The sequence below is a fragment of the Salminus brasiliensis genome, chromosome 22 (assembly GCF_030463535.1).
Source record: "Salminus brasiliensis chromosome 22, fSalBra1.hap2, whole genome shotgun sequence".
NCBI classification, from domain to species: Eukaryota; Metazoa; Chordata; class Actinopteri; order Characiformes; family Bryconidae; genus Salminus; species Salminus brasiliensis.
The window spans coordinates 4,448,086-4,470,330 of record NC_132899.1 but is presented as its reverse complement, the minus strand read 5'-3'; the positions used below and the strand labels follow the sequence as shown (position 1 = coordinate 4,470,330).

The following is a 22,245-nucleotide window of genomic DNA, read 5'->3' as shown; positions in this document are numbered from 1 at the left end:
TGAACTCTGGCTTTCACCAGACTCAACAGGGCCCATATCGGCCAAAAAGCTTCACTTTCGATCCGTCTGACCATGATTTATTGCCTTAGAGCTCAGTAGGAAAATAAATAATAAAGTCCATGACTGGCCAACCAGATTTAGCCCCAAATATCAACGTTCATATGGAGTCTGGTGCTGCTTGGGCATCTTCTCAACTACCTTTACCATCTTATTTCTTAATTTCTTTGTTTATTTTTTGTATTAGTATGTATCAGTGTTCTGTCTGTACCTGTTCCTGTAGTGTAGTATTGTCTTATGCTCCTGGATGCTAAATTTCAGGATCAATAAAGTATTTATCTCTGTATCTGTCTGTCTGTCCGTCTGTTCAAGTGGTGTCAGTTTTTATCAGAAAAACGAGTTTCCCTCCAGAAAGCACCTTTTGAACATCCTGTGAAGTTGGATGCTGAAGTCGGACACATCCAGTACTCCAGCCAATGCTAGTCTGGGCTATATAAGGGCTGTATGTGGTCCAATAAAGACGTCCACTGCAGCCCAAATTATTGGACTCATCCAATAATCCAACCCATTCTTTTGTACTTTAAGTTGCACCCATTGCTGACTCAGATGTGCAAATGCACACCCATAGCTTCTCTAGTCCCTGTAGGAAAGTACTGCCAATAGAATAAGACTCTCTATTGTAGATGAACATGATTTTTTTTTTTTTTTCAAACAATCCTGAGCAGAAATATACCATATTAATGGACGGCAGTTGTGCAAAGTCAAGAAATACAACCAATAAAAGTAGATGCACACAAAATATACTACTTTATATACCGGTGTGGAGAGGGGGAGCGGCTGGCCCCCTCCACAATACAGCTGTTCCTAAGCCCATGGCTGGAGCATTCTCTAGGAGGAGCCTGGGAAGCCCTCTTAAGGAATCAGGATGTAGTGCTTGAGATACTTTGTGCTATATATATATAGTTTACGGTAGACCTGGTCCTGGAGTACCCCTGTCCTGCACATTTCAGTGCTTCCTTTGACCTGAGATTCACAGTCCTGTTGCAGCGCTGCAGCGTTCCCAGTGAATCCTCCATGTAGTGATGAATACAGATGAACTGAGTGCACTGAGTGCTCATTTTTTTTGGAAATGCAAAGGTTTGTGTGCAAAACATGACATATAAACCTGTTAGGACGTCCAGGTGAAAAAGTGCTGACCATGACAAAGTGGAGCGACTGGTGCTGGGGGGAACAGAAAGGAGAAATGAGAGACCGGTTCTGCTGGGTTCGGACTCGTAGCCGGCTACCTAGGCTTGATTAACAGGCTGTGTTCCAGCTAAATGAGGTTAAATCACACCTGTTTAGAGGATAAAGCCTCATATCTGAGAGCACAGAGTCGAGGGAATGGTCTTAGAAGGTTTTCCCCACCTGTTTTCAGAGCCTGATATCACCAGTCAGTGAGCACCCCAGAGCCCCCACCCTGTGGCTTTCTGGCTCTCGACTGCGAGAAGAACCGGGAATAATGGACAGTGGATGGACACAAAATCTCTGAGAGTAGATGGGAGTAGATTTCTCTGGGAAAGCCTGAATAAAAACCTCATATTATGCCAAAGTAGGGAGAAGGAGGGAAAAGATGGTCATTTCTGATAGGGCTTTTTAAAGAGCATCTCTGTTAAGTAAAATCATTTGAATAATTGAGCAATCAAATGGGTGTGTGTGTTTTTTTTGGCAGGCGTCACCGGAAAATAGGAACGAACTAGAGAAGGGAGTGAGGACTGTGGACATAAGAAGGCTTTCTGAAGTGGTTGGTGTGGCGCAACAGATAACACCTCTACTGGCCAGTGAGCTACCGCAGTACGTGGGAGACTGGGGTTCGATTCCCGATCTGGGTGACTATGCTTGTCCTTGGGCAAGACTCCTAACACTGCATTGGCCCTCCTCTGTAATACGAGTAACCTTGTAAGTTGCTCTGGATAAAAGTGTCAGCTAAAGGCCGTAAGTCAGAATGCAAGTGTCTGGATGTAAGCTATCCAATAGTAATAAAGGAAATTAGGTACCACCAGCCCACCAGGCAAAACTCAGTGACAAGAGTGATGTAGACTAGAAACACCCCTGTGTAGCTCTAAGCCACCTTGTGTGAAGTGTCTTTCTGTTTATTCGGGAGGAGGGGAAGTTATCCATCCCATATAAAAGAAGAGAGGAGCTGATTTAGGATTAAAATGTTTAGATACAAATAAAGTAATAAAAAAAAAAGGCAAAAACACTGGGTCACGGTTGTTAAGCTTGAAGACGGAGGCGGATATAAAATGAAGGTAAAACTTATTAGAAAAAACAAAACAAACAAACCAGAAACAAAATAAACACAAACTAGCCAAACAAACATACGAAAAAAAACCCAAAAAACTGTCACAGTATGGTGGAGTTTAGAGGCGGAGGTGGTTATTAAAAAGAAAACAAAAATTAGAAAACAGGCTAAAAGGAACATAAACCTAATAACCTAAATACTGAAACTAACTCTAAACAAACAGAATAAACAGGTTAAGAAAACAAAACAAGCACTAAAACTTACAAAGAGAACAGAAGCCAACAAACCACAAACCCACATGAACACATGAGCATGCACAAGACAAGGGAAGGGAAGGCTGAAATGAAGGGGTACTTCTACACAGGGACAAATGAGGAACACCTGCAACTAACACGGGGGCGTGGTTACAAAGGAGGCACAGGTGGGAACACTCATGGACAGGCAGGGCTAGGAAAGACAAGCTTGTTTCAAGCTTGAGAGCTTGAAACAAACAAAGGGACAGGGTGTGACAAGGCAGGCATGACACAAACAACCAAACAGGAACCAGAAAAGATAAACAAACAAACAAACAAAGAGGAACCAGAAAAGATAAACAAACAAACAAAGAGGAACCAGAAACGATAAACAAACAACCAAACAGGAACCAGAAAAGATAAACAAACAACCAAACAAAGAGGAACCAGAAAAGATAAACAAACAAACAAACAGAGGAACCAGAAAAGAAACAAAAAACTAAGAAACAAAAACCAGAAAAGAAATCAGACAGACAGACAGAGACTAAACAGGCCAAGCTAATAAGCCAGAAACAAAAATCAACACTGAAACAAATATATTTCTTATTATACCCAGACCAACAAGGAAAACCTGAGACTAACAGGAGGGCGGGGCTACAAAGGAGGCACAGGAGGGAACACTAACGACAAGGTGGGGCTAGGGCAGAGACAAGGAACATCCATAAACAGAGCCATGTGCTAATGTGCTAAAGGCAGGGCAAAACGGAGACCAGACCAGGTAGATAAAAACACAAGGGCAAGACAAAGACACCAGTAACACCGTCATCTTGACCACATGTGCTCTGATAAGCACCAGGGAAAGACTTTTCCATTTCTGGATGTTTTAATTTACAGTCTGATGCAAACAGTCAGTTCAAAAGTATCCGGCTTTTTCTGGTCCCAACATTGAGATTGTGTGAGAGTCTGTGTAGTTTCAAGTTTCAGGTTTATTTGTCATTTGCACAACATGTCAGGACATTTATGCAGTGAAATGCTTGTGGTGAGGCTCAGGTTGATGCTCTACAGGAGGACAAAACTACATACATACTAAACATGTTAAAATAAAGTTAAAATAAAGTTATATAAAAAATATATTAAATAAATATATAAATAAATAAAGACAGGAGGGATCTGTTTTTGTAACAAACAAAGACAGATTATATTATGTTCAGTATGTTCAGTATTCATTAACATAATAGGTTGGACAAGAGGACATCTCTCATGCAACCCTCACTGTTCATCAGGTTGGTCAGGTTGAAGAACCCGACTTCAGCTCAGCTCATGGACCCACAACACTCTTGAAGAGTTCTCTGAGAAAGAGCACAATTCATTCAGTCCCCTCAATGTTAGCAACGTATCCAGGTTCTAATGCAGCAAAACATCTCCAAAACATGATACTACCACCACTATGCTTCACAGCAGCCACAGAAATGTCAGCCATCTTGGTCAACTTTAACTTCACTCATTTTCATCATCACAGCTTCACTGCAAAAACAGATTATTACATTATTATTATTATTACACATGATCAATGTAGTGATCAGTGTGGAGTGTGTGTGTGTGTGTGTGAAGTCTAAACTTACATTCAGTATCTGAATTCATCTGATTCCAGATTTTGTTACATATACGTCTCCAGAAACCTGCCAACGCAATGAGGCCCAGGACCACAAGAGTGGCAGCGATAACCCTGCTTTTAGATCCTGTAAAAAAATAAAATAATCCTCAGTCTTAAACCTAAATAACAGCAGATTATTAATGATATGTAACAGGCCATAAAAGTATAACTTGATTAATGTGGTGATTCTGATCTGTGAGAGAGCTCTTATTGCTCTGTTATACCGGTGGATCCACTGCTACCCCTCATTACAAGCCTATTACACTATAGTAGAATATAAGAAGCGTCCTGGTTGAATACAGAGGTCCGGTGTAATCTACTGTAATTACTGTATGTTAAGGTGTGTGTTTTACTAATGTGATTCAGAAGGTCAGGGAGAAAACACTGTGCCTGGATTTGGGGCACAAACCAGGAGACCCTCTAGGAATCAAATAAAGAGAGATTACAGTGAGATTGTTTAGGAACAGCTATAGCTGGAGCACAATTTAGATCATTTGGATAAGAACGGGTCACACTGTTGTAATTAGTGTAATTCTGTCCTCCATAATAATCTACACTAGGGCAGGAGAAGGGAGACCCACATGAAGTTCCATGAAGAATATAAAAGGTAAAAGGTAAAGGTAGTAGAGGGTATTTGTCACTGTACAGCAAAATGTGTCTGCATATTTCAAGGGCCCAACAGTTGCAGCTTGCCAAGCCAAGGGAATTGACCCCACAACCCTGTTATCGATAGCCCAGCGCTCTAACCGCTGAGCCACCACTGCCCCATGTGGATGGTCAGTGGAAGGTCCTTTAGAACTGATTTAGAACTGGTTTTGTAAATAAGGGGTGTGAATGTGAAGAACCTTTTATAGCTTACAAAACCTCCATATAATGTAAAGGTTCTAGGAAAAACCTTTGAACTGCTCTAAAAACTTTACATTATGAGACGACTCCTAAAACCTGTAAACTCCTGAAAACAATGGACCTCATTCAGCGATATCTTCCTAAGAAGACCTGTGGATCTTCACTGTTAACTTCACTAATAACTGTTCTTGTAAAGCATCACTAGAGGAACCTTTTGGGGCTTTTTGACTTTAGTGAAGCAGCAGAGCAGAGCATTTACCCGGAATACGAAGGCCTGGGTTCAAATCCTAGGGTTAGGGCTTAGCCCAGTGGTTAGAATGCTGGGCTATTGTTGACAGTATTGTGGGTTCGATACCCACAGGCTCAGCATTCTGCCACTGTTGGGCCCTTCAGTAATACCTTAACCCTTTTTGCTCCCTTGGTGCCACAGTGATGACCAACGCAAATGGTGAATATGGTGGTCTTGTCATGTTTTTTGGAGTGTAGTGAAAATATGAAACCTGTACATTGAACAGAGTCTGAGGATTTAACAGTGAGCTCTGCATTAACACAGACCTGTGTGACTCACCTACTGATGAAGGAAATGTACTTGATAGGGTCACGTTGAAGAGTCTTTCAGAACTATCAGTGTTCAGCTGTACCCAAAATGTATAATTCCCACTGTCTTCCATGGATGCATTCTTGATTGTGTGATTAAAGGTAACATTGCAGACGGTATCACACTTATGATCACTGACACAGCTGGTGTGATCATTTGTATCATTTTTAACACAGTGGGATGTAGAGTTACTAACAAGGCTGCAGTTTCTGCAGTTTTCAAGCTCAGTTTCATTCTTCTTCCATTTATATTGATCACACCTACTGCTTACGTTATAGGAAACACTGCAGGTCAGTGTTAATGCTGACCCAACAGTCCCGGTTATGTTAGAACACTGTAAATTAACACCTGGAAAAAAACAGAAAAATAAACATAGGCAGTTAATACACTGCAATAATTCACAGTATACACACACACACACACACACACAAATACAGCAGTGTGGAAAAACCTTCTGATGTCATTTAATTAAGTAGAAAATGAACTGATCTTCAAAAATAACAAAACTGTGTGCAAAGGAGCATCATGCAAAAGTCTGAGCACCCCTAGACATTTTCGCTCTAAGATATTTAACAAACTCTCAGAGCTTAATTAGCTTGTTAGGCTTGTGGCTTGTTCACAGCCATCATTAAAAAAACCTGCCCCTCCTCAAACCCTGCCCCAACAATCAGCAGCCATGGGCTCCTCCGAGCAGCTGCAGACTGCTTGGCACACTCAACATTAGCATAACTGCTTTTCCGAGCAGAAGAAGACCGTGTAATTAAGCGTTGCAGAAAACTCTTCAGGAGTGGTGGCAATAAGCAAATATACAGTCATGCCCGAAAGTATTCATACCCCTGGCAAAGTTTGACTTAAATTTACTTTTATTTAACCAGAAATTATATTTTTGCCTGGAAATGACACAGGCATCTCCCAGGAGATAACACGATGATGTACAAGAGGCATCATTGTGGGAAAAAATATTTCTCAGCTTTTATACACATTTGAACAAAAAGTGGCATGTCCAAAATTATTCATACCCTTCTCAATAATTAATAGAAAAGCCTTTATTGGCTATTACAGCAATCAAACGCTTCCTGTAATTGCTGACCAGCTTTTTGCATGTCTCCACTGGTATTTTTGCCCATTCATCTTTAGTGATGAGCTCCAACTCTTTGAGGTTCGAGGGTCTCCTTGCCATCACCCTGATCTTTAGCTCCCTCCACAGATTCTCAATTGGATTCAAGTCAGGACTCTGGCTGGGCCACTGCAAAACATTAATGTTTTTGTCTGCTAACCATTTCTTCACCACTTTGGCTGTGTGTTTTGGGTCGTTGTCGTGCTGAAATGTCCACCGGTTCCCAAGGCCAAGTTTCTCTGCAGACTGCCTGATGTTGTTGTTGAGAATCTTGATGTATTGCTCTTTTTTCATGGTGCCATTTACTGCGATCAAGTTCCCTGGTCCATTGGCTGAAAAACACCCCCAAAACATTAGGTTCCCACCACCATGTTTGACAGTGGGGATGGTGTTCTTAGGGTTGAAGGCTTCTCCTTTTTTACACCAAATGGTGCACACATCATTGTGGCCAAACAATTCAATTTTTGTTTCATCTGACCATAAAACAGAACACCAGAAGTCTTCTACTTTGTCCAGATGAGCATTTGCAAAGGTCAAGCGGGCTTTTGTGTGCCTTTTCTGGAGAAGTGGTGTCCTCCTTGGCCTGCGTCCGTGGAACCCAGCAGTGTGCAGTGTCCGTTGAACTGTCTGCCTTGAGATGTCGCCACCAGCAGAGTCCAGATTCACCAGGATGGCCTTGGTGGTGATCCTTGGATTTTTCTTCACCTCTCTCACTATTCTCCTGGCCAGCACAGGTGTCACTTTTGGCTTCCGACCACATCTTCTGAGATTTTCCACAGTGCGGAACTTCTTGTATTTTTTAATAATACTTTGCACTGTAGCCACTGGAACTTGAAAACATTTTGATATGGCTTTATAGCCCTTTCCTGACTTGTGAGCGGCCACAATGCACAGCCGCAGGTCCTTAGTGAGCTCCTTTGTCTTAGCCATGACTGTCCACAAACCAACTGCAGAGAGCTGCTGTTTTTCTCCTGTTGAGTTGATTAAAACAGCTGTTCCCAATGAATCAGGGTAATTAGGATGCTTTAAAACAGCTTGGACTATTTGGAATGGTATAGAACTTTGGATTTTCCCATATACTGTGACAGTTTTCAAAGGGTATGAATAATTTTGGACATGCCACTTTTTGTTCAAATGTGTATAAAAGCTGAGAAATACTTTTTCCCACAATGATGCCTCTTGTACATCATCGTGTTATCTCCTGGGAGATGCCTGTGTCGTTTCAAGGCAAAAATATAACTTCTGGTTAAATAAAAGTAAATTTAAGTCAAACTTTGCCAGGGGTATGAATACTTTCGGGCATGACTGTATATTTGTAAAAAATGGAGCAGAATTTCATTTAAAGAACACCTCTTCAACTGTTTAGCACAAGGCTGGGCTGATCATGCTCTGGGATTGAGTTGCAGCCAGTGGCAAGAGGAACACTTTACTGGTAGAGGGAAGAATGGACTCACATCATCAGGGGTGCAAAAACATTTGCATGACACTGTACCTACTCCTGTCTGGTGTTTTATATGACCTTACAGGTCAGATCAATGTAAAAGGTGATTCCTTACCTGCTGTGTAACAGACTGTGATATGAACCATCACACACAGGAGAAGAAGAAGAATGCTGGGAAGAATCATGGCCTCTGTGGTTCTGAACCTGCATGGAAACATAAGTACATTATAGACCAGTGGGCAGTGGTGGCTCAGCGGTTAAAGCTCTGGGCTATTGATGACAGGGCTGTGGGTTCAATTCCTGGGCTCGGCAAGCCGCCGCTGTTGGGCCTTGGAGCAAGGCCCTTCACCCTCTCTGCTCTTTGGGTGCTCTAGTTGGCTGCCCACCACTCTGGGTGTGTTTGTGCTCCCTGCCACTAGTTCACTAGTGTGTGTGTGTGTGTGTTCACTACCACAGATGGATCAAATGTGACGGACACATTTTGCCAGTGAGAGAAACACAAATAAAGAAGTCACTCTATGCATTAATTTTATTATTAATAGATTTCCTTGTGGCAAGATGTTTAGCCTAACAAGCCACCAGTGATAAAAGCCAGATTTCTATAAGGCAACCAGTAGAATTTCATATTTCAAATATCATATTTTTTTTACTGTTAGTAATAAAATCAGATCAACAGCTCTACAAAGCCATTGAGACTAGTTATACCATCAGGACGACACATCCAATTCTCACTAGGCATAGTTTATCATTGATTTACATGGAATTTCACCCTCCCTTATCTATACATACATTTCTACCAGTAAAGCTTCCAATAAAGATATCTACAGTTACTTAAATGTGTCATTTTGTCACAATTGTGGGCTTGGAGGCGGAGGCAGACGTAAATGTAAGTCATTTATTTAACAGAAAACAAAACGAAGCAAAACAGGAACAAAAGAAACACAAACTGCAGCCCAGCCTGGACCAGACTGGACCATGAATTATCATATAACATACACAGGTCCAGACAAAGAACACTAAAACAGAGGGATCTACTTATACAAAGACCAACAGGGAACACCAGAGACTACCAAGAAGGCAGCGCTACAAAGAAGACACAGGTGGAAATACTAACAATAAGGTGGGGCTATGGCAGAGACAATGTACAAACACAGAGCCAGGCGCTAAAGAGCTAATACTAACCTTAACCCAAGGCATAAGGCACTACCAGGAAAAAAAACATGATGAATTTTAGATACCGACACTGTAAATCTGACTGGTATGCCCCAAAAATGTGTAGGCCTTCTTACTTAGATATAGATGTAAATCTAAACTGACGAGATCTAAAACTGCACGTTTGAATGCGCATTACAGCTAGTCAAACTACATTAGAGCTATTTAGAATTAGCATTAGCAGTAGTCAAAATATATTGCACCAATATGTGGGCCTGGAATTTGTACTAGTCAGAATTACTGTATAGAAATCTCTAATTACAATTTCTACTGGTTAAAAACAGAATTTTACTATTAAAAATGTAATTAAAGAAAAAGAAAATGTGTAAATCAATGGAAAATCATTAAAAATGGCATTACAGAGGTCCTACATTTGGATTTTTCCTAGTAAAAACTGAGTTAAGGCTTGTTTATAGCCTACCTGGTTAAGATGGCTGGTCAGTTTAGCTCTTGGCCCAACTCTGTTCCTGGACTGTGATTTTCCCTGCAGACCGCTCTTCTTTCTTGACATCAGATGCTCACAGTCGATGATAAAGTTAGTGTTAATTGTCCCACTAAGAGCAAACTAGTCCTTCTGCACTGCAGCTTCTTTTATTTTCACCCCCTCAAATTCCACTACACCCCTCTCTCTTTTATTTCCAGACAGTGTAGCACTATTAACTCTTCCCTTCCACCAAACTCAAAATACTGTCATAGTTCTGTCACCATTCAGCTATGAGCTCTATCCTCAAATACACCCATAAGTTTATCCTAAGAGAATCAGTTCTCTCTAGTGTTAGTATATACAGTGAGGAAAATAAGTATTTGAACACCTTGCGACTTTGCAAGTTCTCCCACTTAGAAATCATGGAGTGGTCTGAAATTTTCATCTTAGGTGCATGTCCACTGTGAGAGACATAATCTAAAACAATGCATGATTTTTTTTATAATTTATTTGTGTGTTACTGCTGCAAATAAGTATTTGAACACCTGTGAAAGTTAATGTTAATATTTAGTACCGTAGCCTTTGTTTGCAATTACAGATGTCAAATGTTTCCTGTCGTTTTTCACCAGATTTGCACACACTGCAGCAGGGATTTTGGCCCATTCCTCCACACAGATCTTCTCCAGATCAGCCAGGTTTCTGGGCTGTCGCTGAGAAACACAGAGTTTGAGCTCCCTCCAAAGATTTTCTATAGGGTTTAGGTCTGGAGACTGGCTAGGCCACTCCAGAACCTTGATATGCTTCTTACGGAGCTACTCCATGGTTATCCTGGCTGTGTGCTTTGGGTCATTGTCATGTTGAAAGACCCAGCCATGACCCATCTTCAGTGCTCTAACTGAGGGAAGGAGGTTGTTCCCCAAAATCTCGCAATACATGGGCCCAGTCATCCTCTCCTTAATACAGTGCAGTTGTCCTGTCCCATGTGCAGAAAAACACCCCCAAAGCATGATGCTTCCACCCCCATGCTTCACAGTAGGGATGGTGTTTTTTGGGATGGTACTCATCATTCTTCGTCCTCCAAACACGGCGAGTGGAATTAAGACCAAAAAGTTCTATTTTGGTCTCATCTGACCACAGAACTTTCTCCCATGACTCCTCTGGATCATCTAAATGGTCATGGTCAAACTTAAGACGGGCCTGGACGTGTGCTGATTTAAGCAGGGGAACCTTCCGTGCCATGCATGTCTTTAAACTATGACATCTTAGTGTATTACTCACAGTAACCTTGGTAACAGTGGTGCCAGCTCTCTTCAGGTCATTGACCAGCTCCTCCCGTGTAGTTCTGGGCTGATTCCTCACCTTTCTTAGGATCACTGATACGCCACGAGGTGAGATCTTGCATGGAGCCCCAGTCTGAGGGAGATTGACAGTCATGTTTAGCTTCTTCCATTTTCTAATAATGGCTCCAACAGTTGATCTTTTTTCACCAAGCTGCTTGGCAATTGCCCCATAGCCCTTTCCAGCCTTGTGGAGTTTTTTGTCTCTGGTGTCCTTGGATAGCTCTTTGGTCTTAGCCATGTTAATAGTTGGAGTCTTACTGATTGTGTGGGGTGGACAGGTGTCTGAATGCAGCTAACGACCTCAAACAGATGCTTCTAATTTAGAATAATGATTGGCAGGTGTTCAAATACTTATTTGCAGCAGTAACACACAAATAAATTATTAAAATACATCATAATTCCCGTTTTTTTTTTTTTTATGTCTCTCACAGTGGACATGCACCTAAGATGAAAATTTCAGACCCCTCCATGATTTCTAAGTGGGAGAACTTGCAAAGTCGCAGGGTGTTCAAATACTTATTTTCCTCACTGTATATCAGGTTAAGCTGACAAAAGTGGCTCCAGTATAACCAGCATGAATTGAAAACATACGGCTGACTCAGTTATTCCCCTCTTACCTAATAACTGCCTTCCATGAAGCAACTGTGCAGCAAAACACCAAGCAGAGAACATTCTCCTGCATGGCCTCCTCCTGGTTTATTTTATTATGTACATCGTTTAGTGCCATCAGTATTTTATATTTACAGTTCATAAAAGAAAGAAAATGTTTGGACAAGCCACAAATATGTACAATTCACATAATAATATAAAAATATGATTTTTGTTTTAAAAAAGAATGCCCTGCTGCCACAACAGTTAAAAGCAGATGAGAGTCAGCCTTATGATTAGAAACATCTACAGAAGTGGCGTTTAAAGGTAGCTTCACAGAAACAACCCTATCACCCCTTATTGAGCACCTTATCAGTAGTGGAAGTTAACTGGAAGATAAAAACGAAACATATCAAATATTGTAAGACTGGAGACCTGGCCGGTGCTGATTGCCTATATTAAATTTATAATATTATATTAAAGCTAGTTTACACTTTTACATTACATTATGTCCATCTTTCACCCCTGATAGCAGTGGGGGGGGGGGCGGGGCGGTGGACCACTGTTGATCCCCTAACGGCAAAGCAGGCAACCCACTGGCGCTCAGCTCAGCGTTTTTCGGACGGCCTGAAGGTGGATAAGTAGAGAATTAGACAATATACCACTTCTCATCACTCGTTTAACACCAACAACCTGGTTTACTTATTAACTTATTACTTATTAACTCTTAATTTCTTAATATTTTATTATTTTGTAATAATTTTCAGTTTTCAAAACAACAGCCACATGATTTTATATCAGATCTACTCATTATTTTGCTTGCGTTCAGCTTATGATGATTTCAGAGAAGGCTGTTAGAGAGAAGGGGGGGGGGGGGGGGGGTCATAGACACATGGACAAAGTAGAGGTGGAATATTATAGGACGTTAAATTAGGGAGGAGTGGCTTCGGACAAGCTCCTCCTCTCAGTTGTTTGTAATATTTAATAAACTTTAAACTTTTTTTGATCAAATAAAAAAGTCTCTGCTCTTTTAGAATCCGTTTAAGAAGATGTACTAGTGCTAGTTGTATCTGGGTGGTCCGAGGGTGCACCAGCAGTGGCAAGCAGTCGGTGGGGTCCCGACCTTATCAAGCCAGCGAACCCATATATGCTCGCTATCTGGGATCAGCTAAAACCTACAATTTAGTAGTCATCACGGTATGCACGCAGACTACGTCTCTTAATCCAGTAAACAGCCAAAACAATGATGCCCAACGTGACGCCACAGCCAATGACGATTCCAGCCGTTGTGTGTTTTTCTTTAGTACTTTTGAGAGATCCTGTAAAAAAAAAAGCAAAAGCCATCAATCACAATGCATAAATGTCACCGTGGTCACATAAAAACCTTGCATCTCCATTTTTGTTGTTTTGACTGTTGTTCTTTCTAAGACCAATAGAAATGCTCCTATGGAATTAACTCTTTTCCACTGACTTCCACTGAAAGCTAAGAAGGTTATTCCTCCTCCTGTATTCAAGAGATACAAGGTTTTGCATGACAGTGATGATGTTAAAGAATGTAATGACAATTTGTAATGAGCATTTTTGGAGATCATTGGAGATGGCTGTCTGTGTATCCCCTACCATCAGCATTAACAAGAACATCTACAGAACCAATAAAGGTGCCAATCAGGGGAAGAGAGAACCACTTTTAGCTCCCTAAAGAAGCTCTGAGTGGATAAGAGGAACCTTTAGAAGTTGACAGAACCTAAACATTATGTAAAGGGTTCTAGGTTCTGGTCTAAAAACCTCAAAAAAAAAAAAAAAAGCTCACATGGGTAGAACGTGGGCTAGGTGGGTTCCAGGTGGGCATGGGCTCTGAGTGGGTGTTTGTACATACGTTTTGCTGGAGCTTGGTTGGGCTTCCCAAAAGGGCCTCCATCATTACAGCCCACCATAATCTCAAATAGGTCCCATCTAGGCCCCATGTGCAGTATACAACCCAAAATTGTCCCATGTTTAACCCCTCCTGGCCCCATCACTGACCCTGGTGGGCATCCATATGTAGGGCAAATGTGCAACTCAGTGACAAAACATTCTGGTTCCCGGTTGGGAACCCATTCAGGCCCCACATGGACATGCTAGTTGGGATGGTTCTTTAAAAATGTGTGTATTTCAAAGTGTAGGAAGAAAACACTGTACCTGGAGATGGGGCAGCGGTTGGAGTTGAGTCTTTCTTTGTGGAAATCTCTGTGAATCAAATGGGAATAGGAGAACCACTTTTAGTTCCCTACAGAAGCTGCAATGGATGGTCCTTTAGGAGAACCATTTTTTGTACATAAGGTGTATGAGTGTGAAGAACCTTTTAAAGCTTATAGAAGCTCTACTCAATGTAAAGGTTCTAGGGGGAAATCTTTAAACTGGTCTAAAGTGGCTCTTTTTCAAGCATTGTTCTTCAGGAAACCAATAATTGTTCATCCACTGAAGAACCTTTAAGGTTTTTAGAGTTTACTGAGAATATTTTTCTCCTGCGATTAATGCTGTGTTTACATGCTACTTGGAAGATCTTGTCCAGGTGCTTTGCTGTTGTCGGGGTCAACATGATACATGGCAGCTAATGTAATGTTAATAAGCTGCCAATTTGGCCAATTTGCTATGAATAGAATAACATCTACAGAACCAATAAAGGTGCCAATCAGGCTAAGAGAGAACCACTTTTAGCTCCCTAAAGAAGCTCTCAGTGGATGAGAGGAACCTTTAGAAGTTGACAGAACCTCCACATAATGTAAAGGTTCTAGGTTCTGGTCTGAAAACCTCTAAACATCCCAGCCAACAGGCTCATGTGGAGCTCACATGGGAAGAATGTGGGCTAGGTGGGTTCCAGATGGGCATGGGCTCTGAGTGGGTTTGTACATACGTTTTGCTAGAGCTCGGTTGGGCTTCCCAAATGGGCCCCATCGTTACAGCCCACCATAATCTCACACGGGTCCCATCTAGGCCCCATGTGCAGTATACAACCCAAAATTGTCCCATGTTTAACCCCTCCTGGCCCCATCACTGACCCTGGTGGGCATCCATATGTAGGGCAAATGTGCAACTCAGTGACAAAACATTCTGGTTCCCGGTTGGGAACCCATTCAGGCCCCACATGGACATGCTAGTTGGGATGGTTCTTTAGAAATGTGTGTATTTCAAAGTGTAGGAAGAAAACACTGTACCTGGAGATGGGGCAGCGGTTGGAGTTGGGACTTTCTTTGTGGAAATCTCTGTGAATCAAATGGGAATAGGAGAATCACTTTTAGTTCCCTACAGAAGCTGCAATGGATGGTCCTTTAAGAGAACCATTTTTTGTACATGAGGTGTATGAGTGTGAAGAACCTTTTAAAGCTTACAGAAGCTCTACTCAATGTAAAGGTTGTAGGGGGAAATCTTTAAACTGGTCTAAAGAGGCTCTTTTTCAAACATGGTTTTTCATGAAACCAATAATTGTTCATTCACTGAAGAACCTTTAAGGTTTTTAGAGTTTACTGAGAATATTTTTCTCCTGCGATTAATGCTGCGTTTACATGCTCGTTGGAAGATCTTGCCCATGTGCTTTGTTGTTGTCGGGGTTGACATGACAAATGGCGTCTAATGTAACATTAATAACCTGCCAATTTGGCCAATTTGCTATGAATAGAATAACATCTACAGAACCAATAAATGTGCCAATCAGGGTAAGAGAGAACAACTTTTAGCTCCTAGGTTCTAGGTTTCTGGTCTAAAAACCTCTAGAGGGTAGAATGTGGGCTAGAATGTGGGCTAGGTGGGTTCCAGGTGGGCATGGGCTCTGAGTGGATTTGTACATATGTTTCGCTGGAGCTCGGTTGGACTTTCCAAACGGGCCCCATCGTTACAGCCCACCATAATCTCATATGGGTTCCATCTAGGCCCCATGTGCAGTGTCCAACCCATAAGGGGCCCATGTTTGCACCCCACTGCCACCCCAACCCCAGCTCCTCATTCTTTTCCAGCTCATGCTTGGTCTTCTGCCTGCAGTAGGCGTGGTCTGCAATTTACAAACTACAAACTATGTACCATCCAGTACCGATTCTGTCATTTCCACCATGTTGAAAGGTTAAAGGTCACCTCAATTTGGAAACTCACGCGTCAAAGCGTCCGGGTCGGGAACTCGTATTTACCACAATGGCACGTGGGACCCAGTTGGGTTTCCCAAATGGGCCTCATTGTTACAGCCCACCCTAATCTCAAGTGTACAACCTCAATAGAGCCCATGTTTGAGACCCAGCTTGTGGTCTCAACACTGATATGTGGGGCAAGTGAGCATCCCACGGACACAACTTTTCCATGCAGGCCCCACATGGACATGTTAACTTAGAAAACCATGTGTATTTCAGAATTTACATGTACTTTTATGGCATTTAGCTGACGCTCTTATCCAGAGCGACTTCCAGGGTAACTCGTATTACAGAGGTGGGCCAATTTAGTGTTAGGAGTCTTGCCCAAGGACTCTTATTGGTGTAGCGCAGCATAGCCACCCAGACTGGGAATCCAACCCCAGTCTCCTACATGGTATGGTACCTTACTGGCAGGTAGTGGTGTTATCTGTTGCGCCACACCAACCACTATGCCAGGATAAAAACACTGTAGGGAACTTGGTAGTTATGGTAATTCTGATAGCATGTGAACGCAGCATAATACCAGTAAAAGAGGACAGGAGGACAAACCTCATCTACTGATGACGTAAACGTACCTGATAGGGTCACGTTGAAGGGTGTTTTAAAAGAATCACTCTGCAGTTGCACCCAAAATGAATAATTCCCACTGTCTTCCATGGATGCAGTCGGGATTGTGTGGTTAAAGTTAAGATTAGTGACTGAGCTGCAGTTTTCACTTCTAAATTCAGTTCCATTCTTCTTCCATTTAAACTTCTCACACACACAAGCTTCATTACATGAAACTCTGCAGGTCAGCGTTAAGGATTCCCCAACTGTCCCGGTTATGTTCGAACACTGGACACTGGGTTCTGAAAAAAACAACAACAAATAAAGGCAATGAATACACTGTAATAGTTTATAACACACACACACACATGCAAACAGTGGCACTGGACACCACTGAAGACTGCAGACAAAGGCCTCTGCGGTCGCAGGCAAATTGGCTTTGGCTCGATTGCTGGCTATGCGTGAACTGCCGAAACTGACATCCTAGCTTCTATATGGGACCTGTTCGGTTAGCCCAACTGGGAGCTAGAACATTTTGTGAACCTGAGAAATCAGTCAAAAACGTTTCTGAAAAGCAGACAAGCTCATCTCAGGTTTCTCCTGCTGAAAGATCTTAGCTGCATTCCAAAGCCCGAATTAGGGCTTAACGTTTTGTCAGGAATTAGGACTGTCCTAAGAAAACTCTTTCTTAGCAGCTTAACAGTCTAACCGGGCTGTGTGGTGAGGTCAGTGCTCCCTCCTCTTGTAATTATGGCCTTCAGGGCCTAGAAGAATACATCAGGTGTGTCCTCCACGTCACTCTGAACAGAGGCTGCCTCCCTGGGCTGTATATGAAGGATCCTTCACTTTGGAACGGCCTAGGCTTTGGAACGCAGCTCTTCAAAACCTCTAAAAGATTTCTGATTACAAGACAACAGGTTGTGTAGCGTGAGGAGAACAGCGATCTGGCAACTCTGAAAACTGGCAGGACTGTGAATAGTTAAGTGAGCAGAAGATGAACTGAACACCAAAAGGAAAAAGGTAGAGATGGAAAAGTCAGGTTTAGAAAGTTGGAACGAACTGGATTTTGTTAAACGAGATTTGTAAGAAATTCACACTCCCAAAAATTTTAGCTCTCGGGTGACGTCAATTTCAATGTTTCACAAATACTCATCATTCATAATTCATCAAAGCTTGTCCCATCTATCAGCAGCTATACTGGCTCCTCGAAGTAGCCGTCTCAGCATTTTAAGGTAGCTCAGGTAGCATTTTCAGTTCGTAATGCAACGTCAGGGTCAAGTTCAGGTCTGGAAGACCAAGAAACCTTCAGAGAGAACTGCTGGTAGGCCTACTTGCATCTAAACTCCTACCTGACTTCAGGAAGACTCTGTAGTAGGTGGTGCACTGTCCTACAGCATTTAACAGCTTCAGTGAAAAATGCACTCCCATGGGCAGAACATGAGCTACATGGCTTCCAGGTGGGCATGGGCTCTGAGTGGGACCCAGTTGGGCATCATCGTTCCATCTACCATACTCTCACATGGGTCCCATCTAGGCCCCCATGTGCAGTACACAACCCAGATGCGACCCATGGTTAACCCCTCCTGGTCTCATCACTGACCCTGGTGGGCATCCATATGTGGGGCCAATGTAGAACCCGAGCACAGACCTTTCCAGTTCCTAGCTGGGCTTCCCATGCAGGCCCCACATGGACGTGACAGCTGGGCCTGTATATTGAGGACCTCATATATGGATGCCCACCAGGGACCAGGATGGGTTAAACATTGGTACCTTCTGGGTTGTACACTGCACATAGGGCGATGTGAAGCTGTGAACCCAACTTTCCCTGGGAGCCCAACGCTCGCTGTCTTCAAACCCAGACTGAAGACCCTCCTCTTCTGAGAAAACTTGGGTGAAGTATGGAGTACTATGGTCTCCTTATTGACTTATAGAGCACTTCTGTAAGTCACTCTGGATAAGAGCGTCTGCTAAATGCTGTAAATGTAAATGTACGTTTAACATTAGTGAGGTGGTTTTCCTCACCTGCTCTACCCCAGACGGTGATAAGAACCAGCACACACTGAAGAAGACACGTCCGGATCATGGTCTCAGTGGTTCTGGAACTGCATGGAAATAGAAGCACATTACAGTTCAGTGAGAGACCTCCTTGTAGGTACTTCATCTCAGACGTAGTTTCATCAATCAGACCTAGCCTAACAAGCCACCACTGTATTAATAACTCAATTATTAGTAATAATTATTCATTATTACCTTAAATCTTATTTTTTTACTTGTAAAAATCACATTTTCACACATGTAAACACAACTCCTGATTAAAAGCTACAACCTAGCCATACACAGTACATGTCCAAATGTTTGTGGACACCCCTTCTAATGAATACCTCCCCCCCACACACACACACAGCTTGTCTAGTCTCTGTAGAAAAAGAAATACTGCCAATAGAATAGGACTATCTGGAGCAGTAGATGGGGCTAGTAGAGGGGGGAACCCCCAACCCCCCAGCATGTGGAGCAGTGGAAGAACTGTGGAACTCTCTGGAGTGCAATGATGGTTGGTGCTCCATCCAGCACTTTTGGGATGAGGTGGGGTGGGGTGGTTTGCTGGTCATCCAACAGCCTGAACATACTACCGCTATCTTGTCGCTGGATTCAATCAAATCCTCACAGCAATGCTGCTCCAAAATGCAGCCCGTGCAGTCCGTGCGTAAAAACCGCAGGTCGTTCAGGCTGCGTTTCGACGGAGGAGAAAATGTGGTCGGTCCGGACGGGACTGGGTTGTTCCGACCTGCTGTTCGGTTCGGTGGTGTTTGGCCGCTCTACAATGGACAGTTATTTTTCTGGACATTCTGACCAACATCTTTGGTCGGTGTGCTCTGACCTTTACGCAGTCCTGCAGAGCTGCGTGTCCTGTGGAGAGAGGAGAAAACGAGCACCTACCGGTCACAGAGTCCTCCTGTCCCGCAGCCCCATACCTCACTCCTCACCTCACTCCTCACCTCACTCCTCACTGACTGCAGCTGCTATTTGACTTTCTCAACAGAAAGTAACTGTGGACCGGGAAAACACATTAGACTCCACCCCCATTCTCCTCCCATACACCTGGTAGTGCACGTGCCATAAAATAATTATTAAATAAATCCATACATTCATGTATTGACATTAATCCAGTGCTGCTCAGGGAGGTTACACTGGGTGGTTATAACCAGCATAACTAGCTTGGTTATGCTGGTTATACTGGTCATATTGGTCAACCAGCTTGGTCGTGCTGAACGATCAGCTTGGTCATCCTGGTCAATCAGACTGATCATTCTGCTGGTCATACTGGTGAACTATCTTGGTTATGCTGGTAATGCTAAACGATCAGCTTGGTCATACTGGTCATACTGGTTAACCATCTTGGTTATGCTGGTCATGCCAAACAATCAGCTTGGTCATACTGGTCATACTGGTGAACCATCATGGTTATGCTGGTCAGGCTAAACGATCAGCTTGGTCATACTGGTCATACTGGTGAACCATCATGGTTATGCTGGTCATGCTAAACGATCAGCTTGGTCATACTGGTCATACTGGTGAACCATCTTGGTTATGCTGGTCATGCCAAATGATCAGCTTGGTCATACTGGTCATACTGGTGAACCATCATGCTTATGCTGGTCAGGCTAAACGATCAGCTTGGTCATACTGGTCATACTGGTGAACCATCATGGTTATGCTGGTCATGCTAAACGATCAGCTTGGTCATACTGGTCATACTGGTGAACCATCTTGGTTATGCTGGTCATGCTAAATGATCAGCTTGGTCATACTGGTCATACTGGTGAACCATTTTGGTTATGCTGGTCATGCTAAACGATCAGCTTGGTCATACTGGTCATACTGGTGAACCATTTTGGTTATGCTGGTCATGCTAAACGATCAGCTTGGTCATACTGGTCATACTGGTGAACCATCATGGTTATGCTGGTCATGCTAAACGATCAGCTTGGTTATACTGGTCATACTGGTGAACGATCTTGCTTATGCTGGTTATGCTAAACGATCAGCTTGTTCATACTGGTCATACGTGTTAATGACCAGTATGCTTCCTGTTCATTAGTGTCTCCACCTGTGTAGCTATGCCCCCTCGTTAGTCCCAGGTGTTCCTTGTGAGCCCTTTGCTTATACCCCTTTGTTTCAGCCTTTCTTTGTCTGGTCTTGTGTGTTTGTGTTCATGCTAGGCCTGGTTATTTAGTTTGGTATTTGTTATTATTGTTATTATTGTTATTTGTGTATTATTAATGTTTATATTTGCTTTTCCTGTTTGTTTCTGGTGTTTATTTTCCTTTATTAAATAATACTTTACATTTATGTCTGACTCTGTTAGTCTGTTTATACTATTTGTGATAGATAATAATAAAAATCAAATAAAAAAGTCAGATTAAACTGTTTTTTTAATAAATATATATAAAATATTTTAATTGCAGTCAATAACTGCCCGAGACATGGAACTTCCAAGCCCCCCCCCCACCACCTTTGAGATGCTTTGCGAGGCTTCACTGGCTGCTTATTGGACTATCTGACTTAACATGTCTGATATTTTGGAAACTCCATTTCTCTGCCCCTCTTGGGTAAACAGCGGTAGAGTAGAGAAGTATATGAGTGTTCAGTTCAGCCCAGGTTCCAGACAGTGACCAGTATGACGAGGTCTGCTGTGCTTTCAGGCTCTTCATACTTTTCAGTCTCAGTGCTTCTAATACTTACTCCTTTACAGCTTTGGCCCCCGAGCATATAACAGTTCTCCCAGTCAAATGGAAAGACTGCAAGACTGCATAAGGAGTAGCCTTTTATATTTAGCAGCTGGCAGCTGAACAACTATGGGAGCAGGAGTGCCAGTAGTTCTGCTTCAGGACGCTATAGTGCCAAGACTAATGAGCTGCTAATCCACTGTAAAATGACTCACAATGACTTTTACCTTGGTTTCCTTAAAGTAAGATTTTTGTAAAGTAAAGCTTTGGCAGCTATTCAATGTATTTGAATGATCTCCCACACTTTGGGTGCTGGGAATGACGGCTGTTCAACACAGGAGGCGGTGGTCAATGATGTTGGCGGCAACTGTTAATCAGTTATGGCTGCTTTCCAACGGGTGAAAGCGGTAATTCTGCCATTCTTCCTCACTTGCTGGAAATGACTCCAGTAAATTGACATGTTATCTGAAGCTTAATCAGCAACTTGAAAGGTTTTACAATTACAAAAATTGCACAGATATCCGAACACTGTGCTTTCTCATTTGGAAGCAGGGTGCTTTTCCTGAACTTTATTAACTCCTGGAGGTTTTTACATTTTGCTAATGTGGATATCCCAAAGATCGACCCCTTGATGGGTTCAAACTTCGCTATCTCAAAGGGAAAAAAAAGAAAGAAAAACAAATCCATTAATCCTACAGCAGTATAGCCCCACCCACTCAGCCTACAGCAGTTTAGGCCCAGCCGTTAATCCTACAGCAGTATAGCCCCACCCATTCAGCCTACAGCAGTTTAGGCCCAGCCATTAATCCTACAGCAGTATAGCCCCACCCACTCAGCCTACAGCAGTTTAGTCCCAGGCATTAATCCTACAGCAGTAAAGCCCCACCCATTCAGCCTACAGCAGTTTAAGCCCAGCCATTAATCCTACAGCAGTATAGCCCCACCCATTCAGCCTACAGCAATTTAGTCCCAAACATTAATCCTACAGCAGTAAAGCCCCACCCACTCAGCCTACAGCAGTTTAGTCCCAAACAGTAATCCTACAGCAGTATAGCCCCACCCATTCAGCCTACAGCAGTTTAGT

At 42.7% G+C, this 22,245-nt stretch overlaps 2 protein-coding genes and 1 long non-coding RNA gene across 3 annotated transcripts; all 3 read right to left on the bottom strand.

Moving 5' to 3' along the window:
* Positions 1 to 3,482: 3,482 nt before the first annotated feature.
* Positions 3,483 to 10,177, bottom strand: LOC140544032 (uncharacterized). Its single transcript, XR_011978211.1, has 5 exons — positions 9,804 to 10,177; positions 8,286 to 8,374; positions 5,583 to 5,960; positions 4,137 to 4,253; positions 3,483 to 4,038 (listed from the first exon to the last, which is right to left on the bottom strand). It is a non-coding gene; the product is annotated as an uncharacterized lncRNA (long non-coding RNA).
* Positions 10,178 to 10,306: 129 nt separating this feature from the next.
* Positions 10,307 to 11,608, bottom strand: LOC140544274 (uncharacterized). Its single transcript, XM_072667726.1, has one exon. The coding sequence runs from the start codon at positions 11,382 to 11,384 to the stop codon at positions 10,761 to 10,763; it is 624 nt and encodes a 207-aa protein (XP_072523827.1). The 5' UTR covers positions 11,385 to 11,608; the 3' UTR covers positions 10,307 to 10,760.
* Positions 11,609 to 11,656: 48 nt separating this feature from the next.
* On the bottom strand, positions 11,657 to 18,817 carry LOC140544115 (uncharacterized). The gene is made up of 5 exons (XM_072667498.1): positions 18,457 to 18,817; positions 16,464 to 16,736; positions 14,929 to 14,976; positions 13,913 to 13,960; positions 11,657 to 13,053 (listed from the first exon to the last, which is right to left on the bottom strand). The coding sequence occupies exons 1-5, from the start codon at positions 18,593 to 18,595 to the stop codon at positions 12,917 to 12,919; spliced, it is 645 nt and encodes a 214-aa protein (XP_072523599.1). The 5' UTR covers positions 18,596 to 18,817; the 3' UTR covers positions 11,657 to 12,916.
* Between the last annotated feature and the right edge of the window lie 3,428 nt (positions 18,818 to 22,245).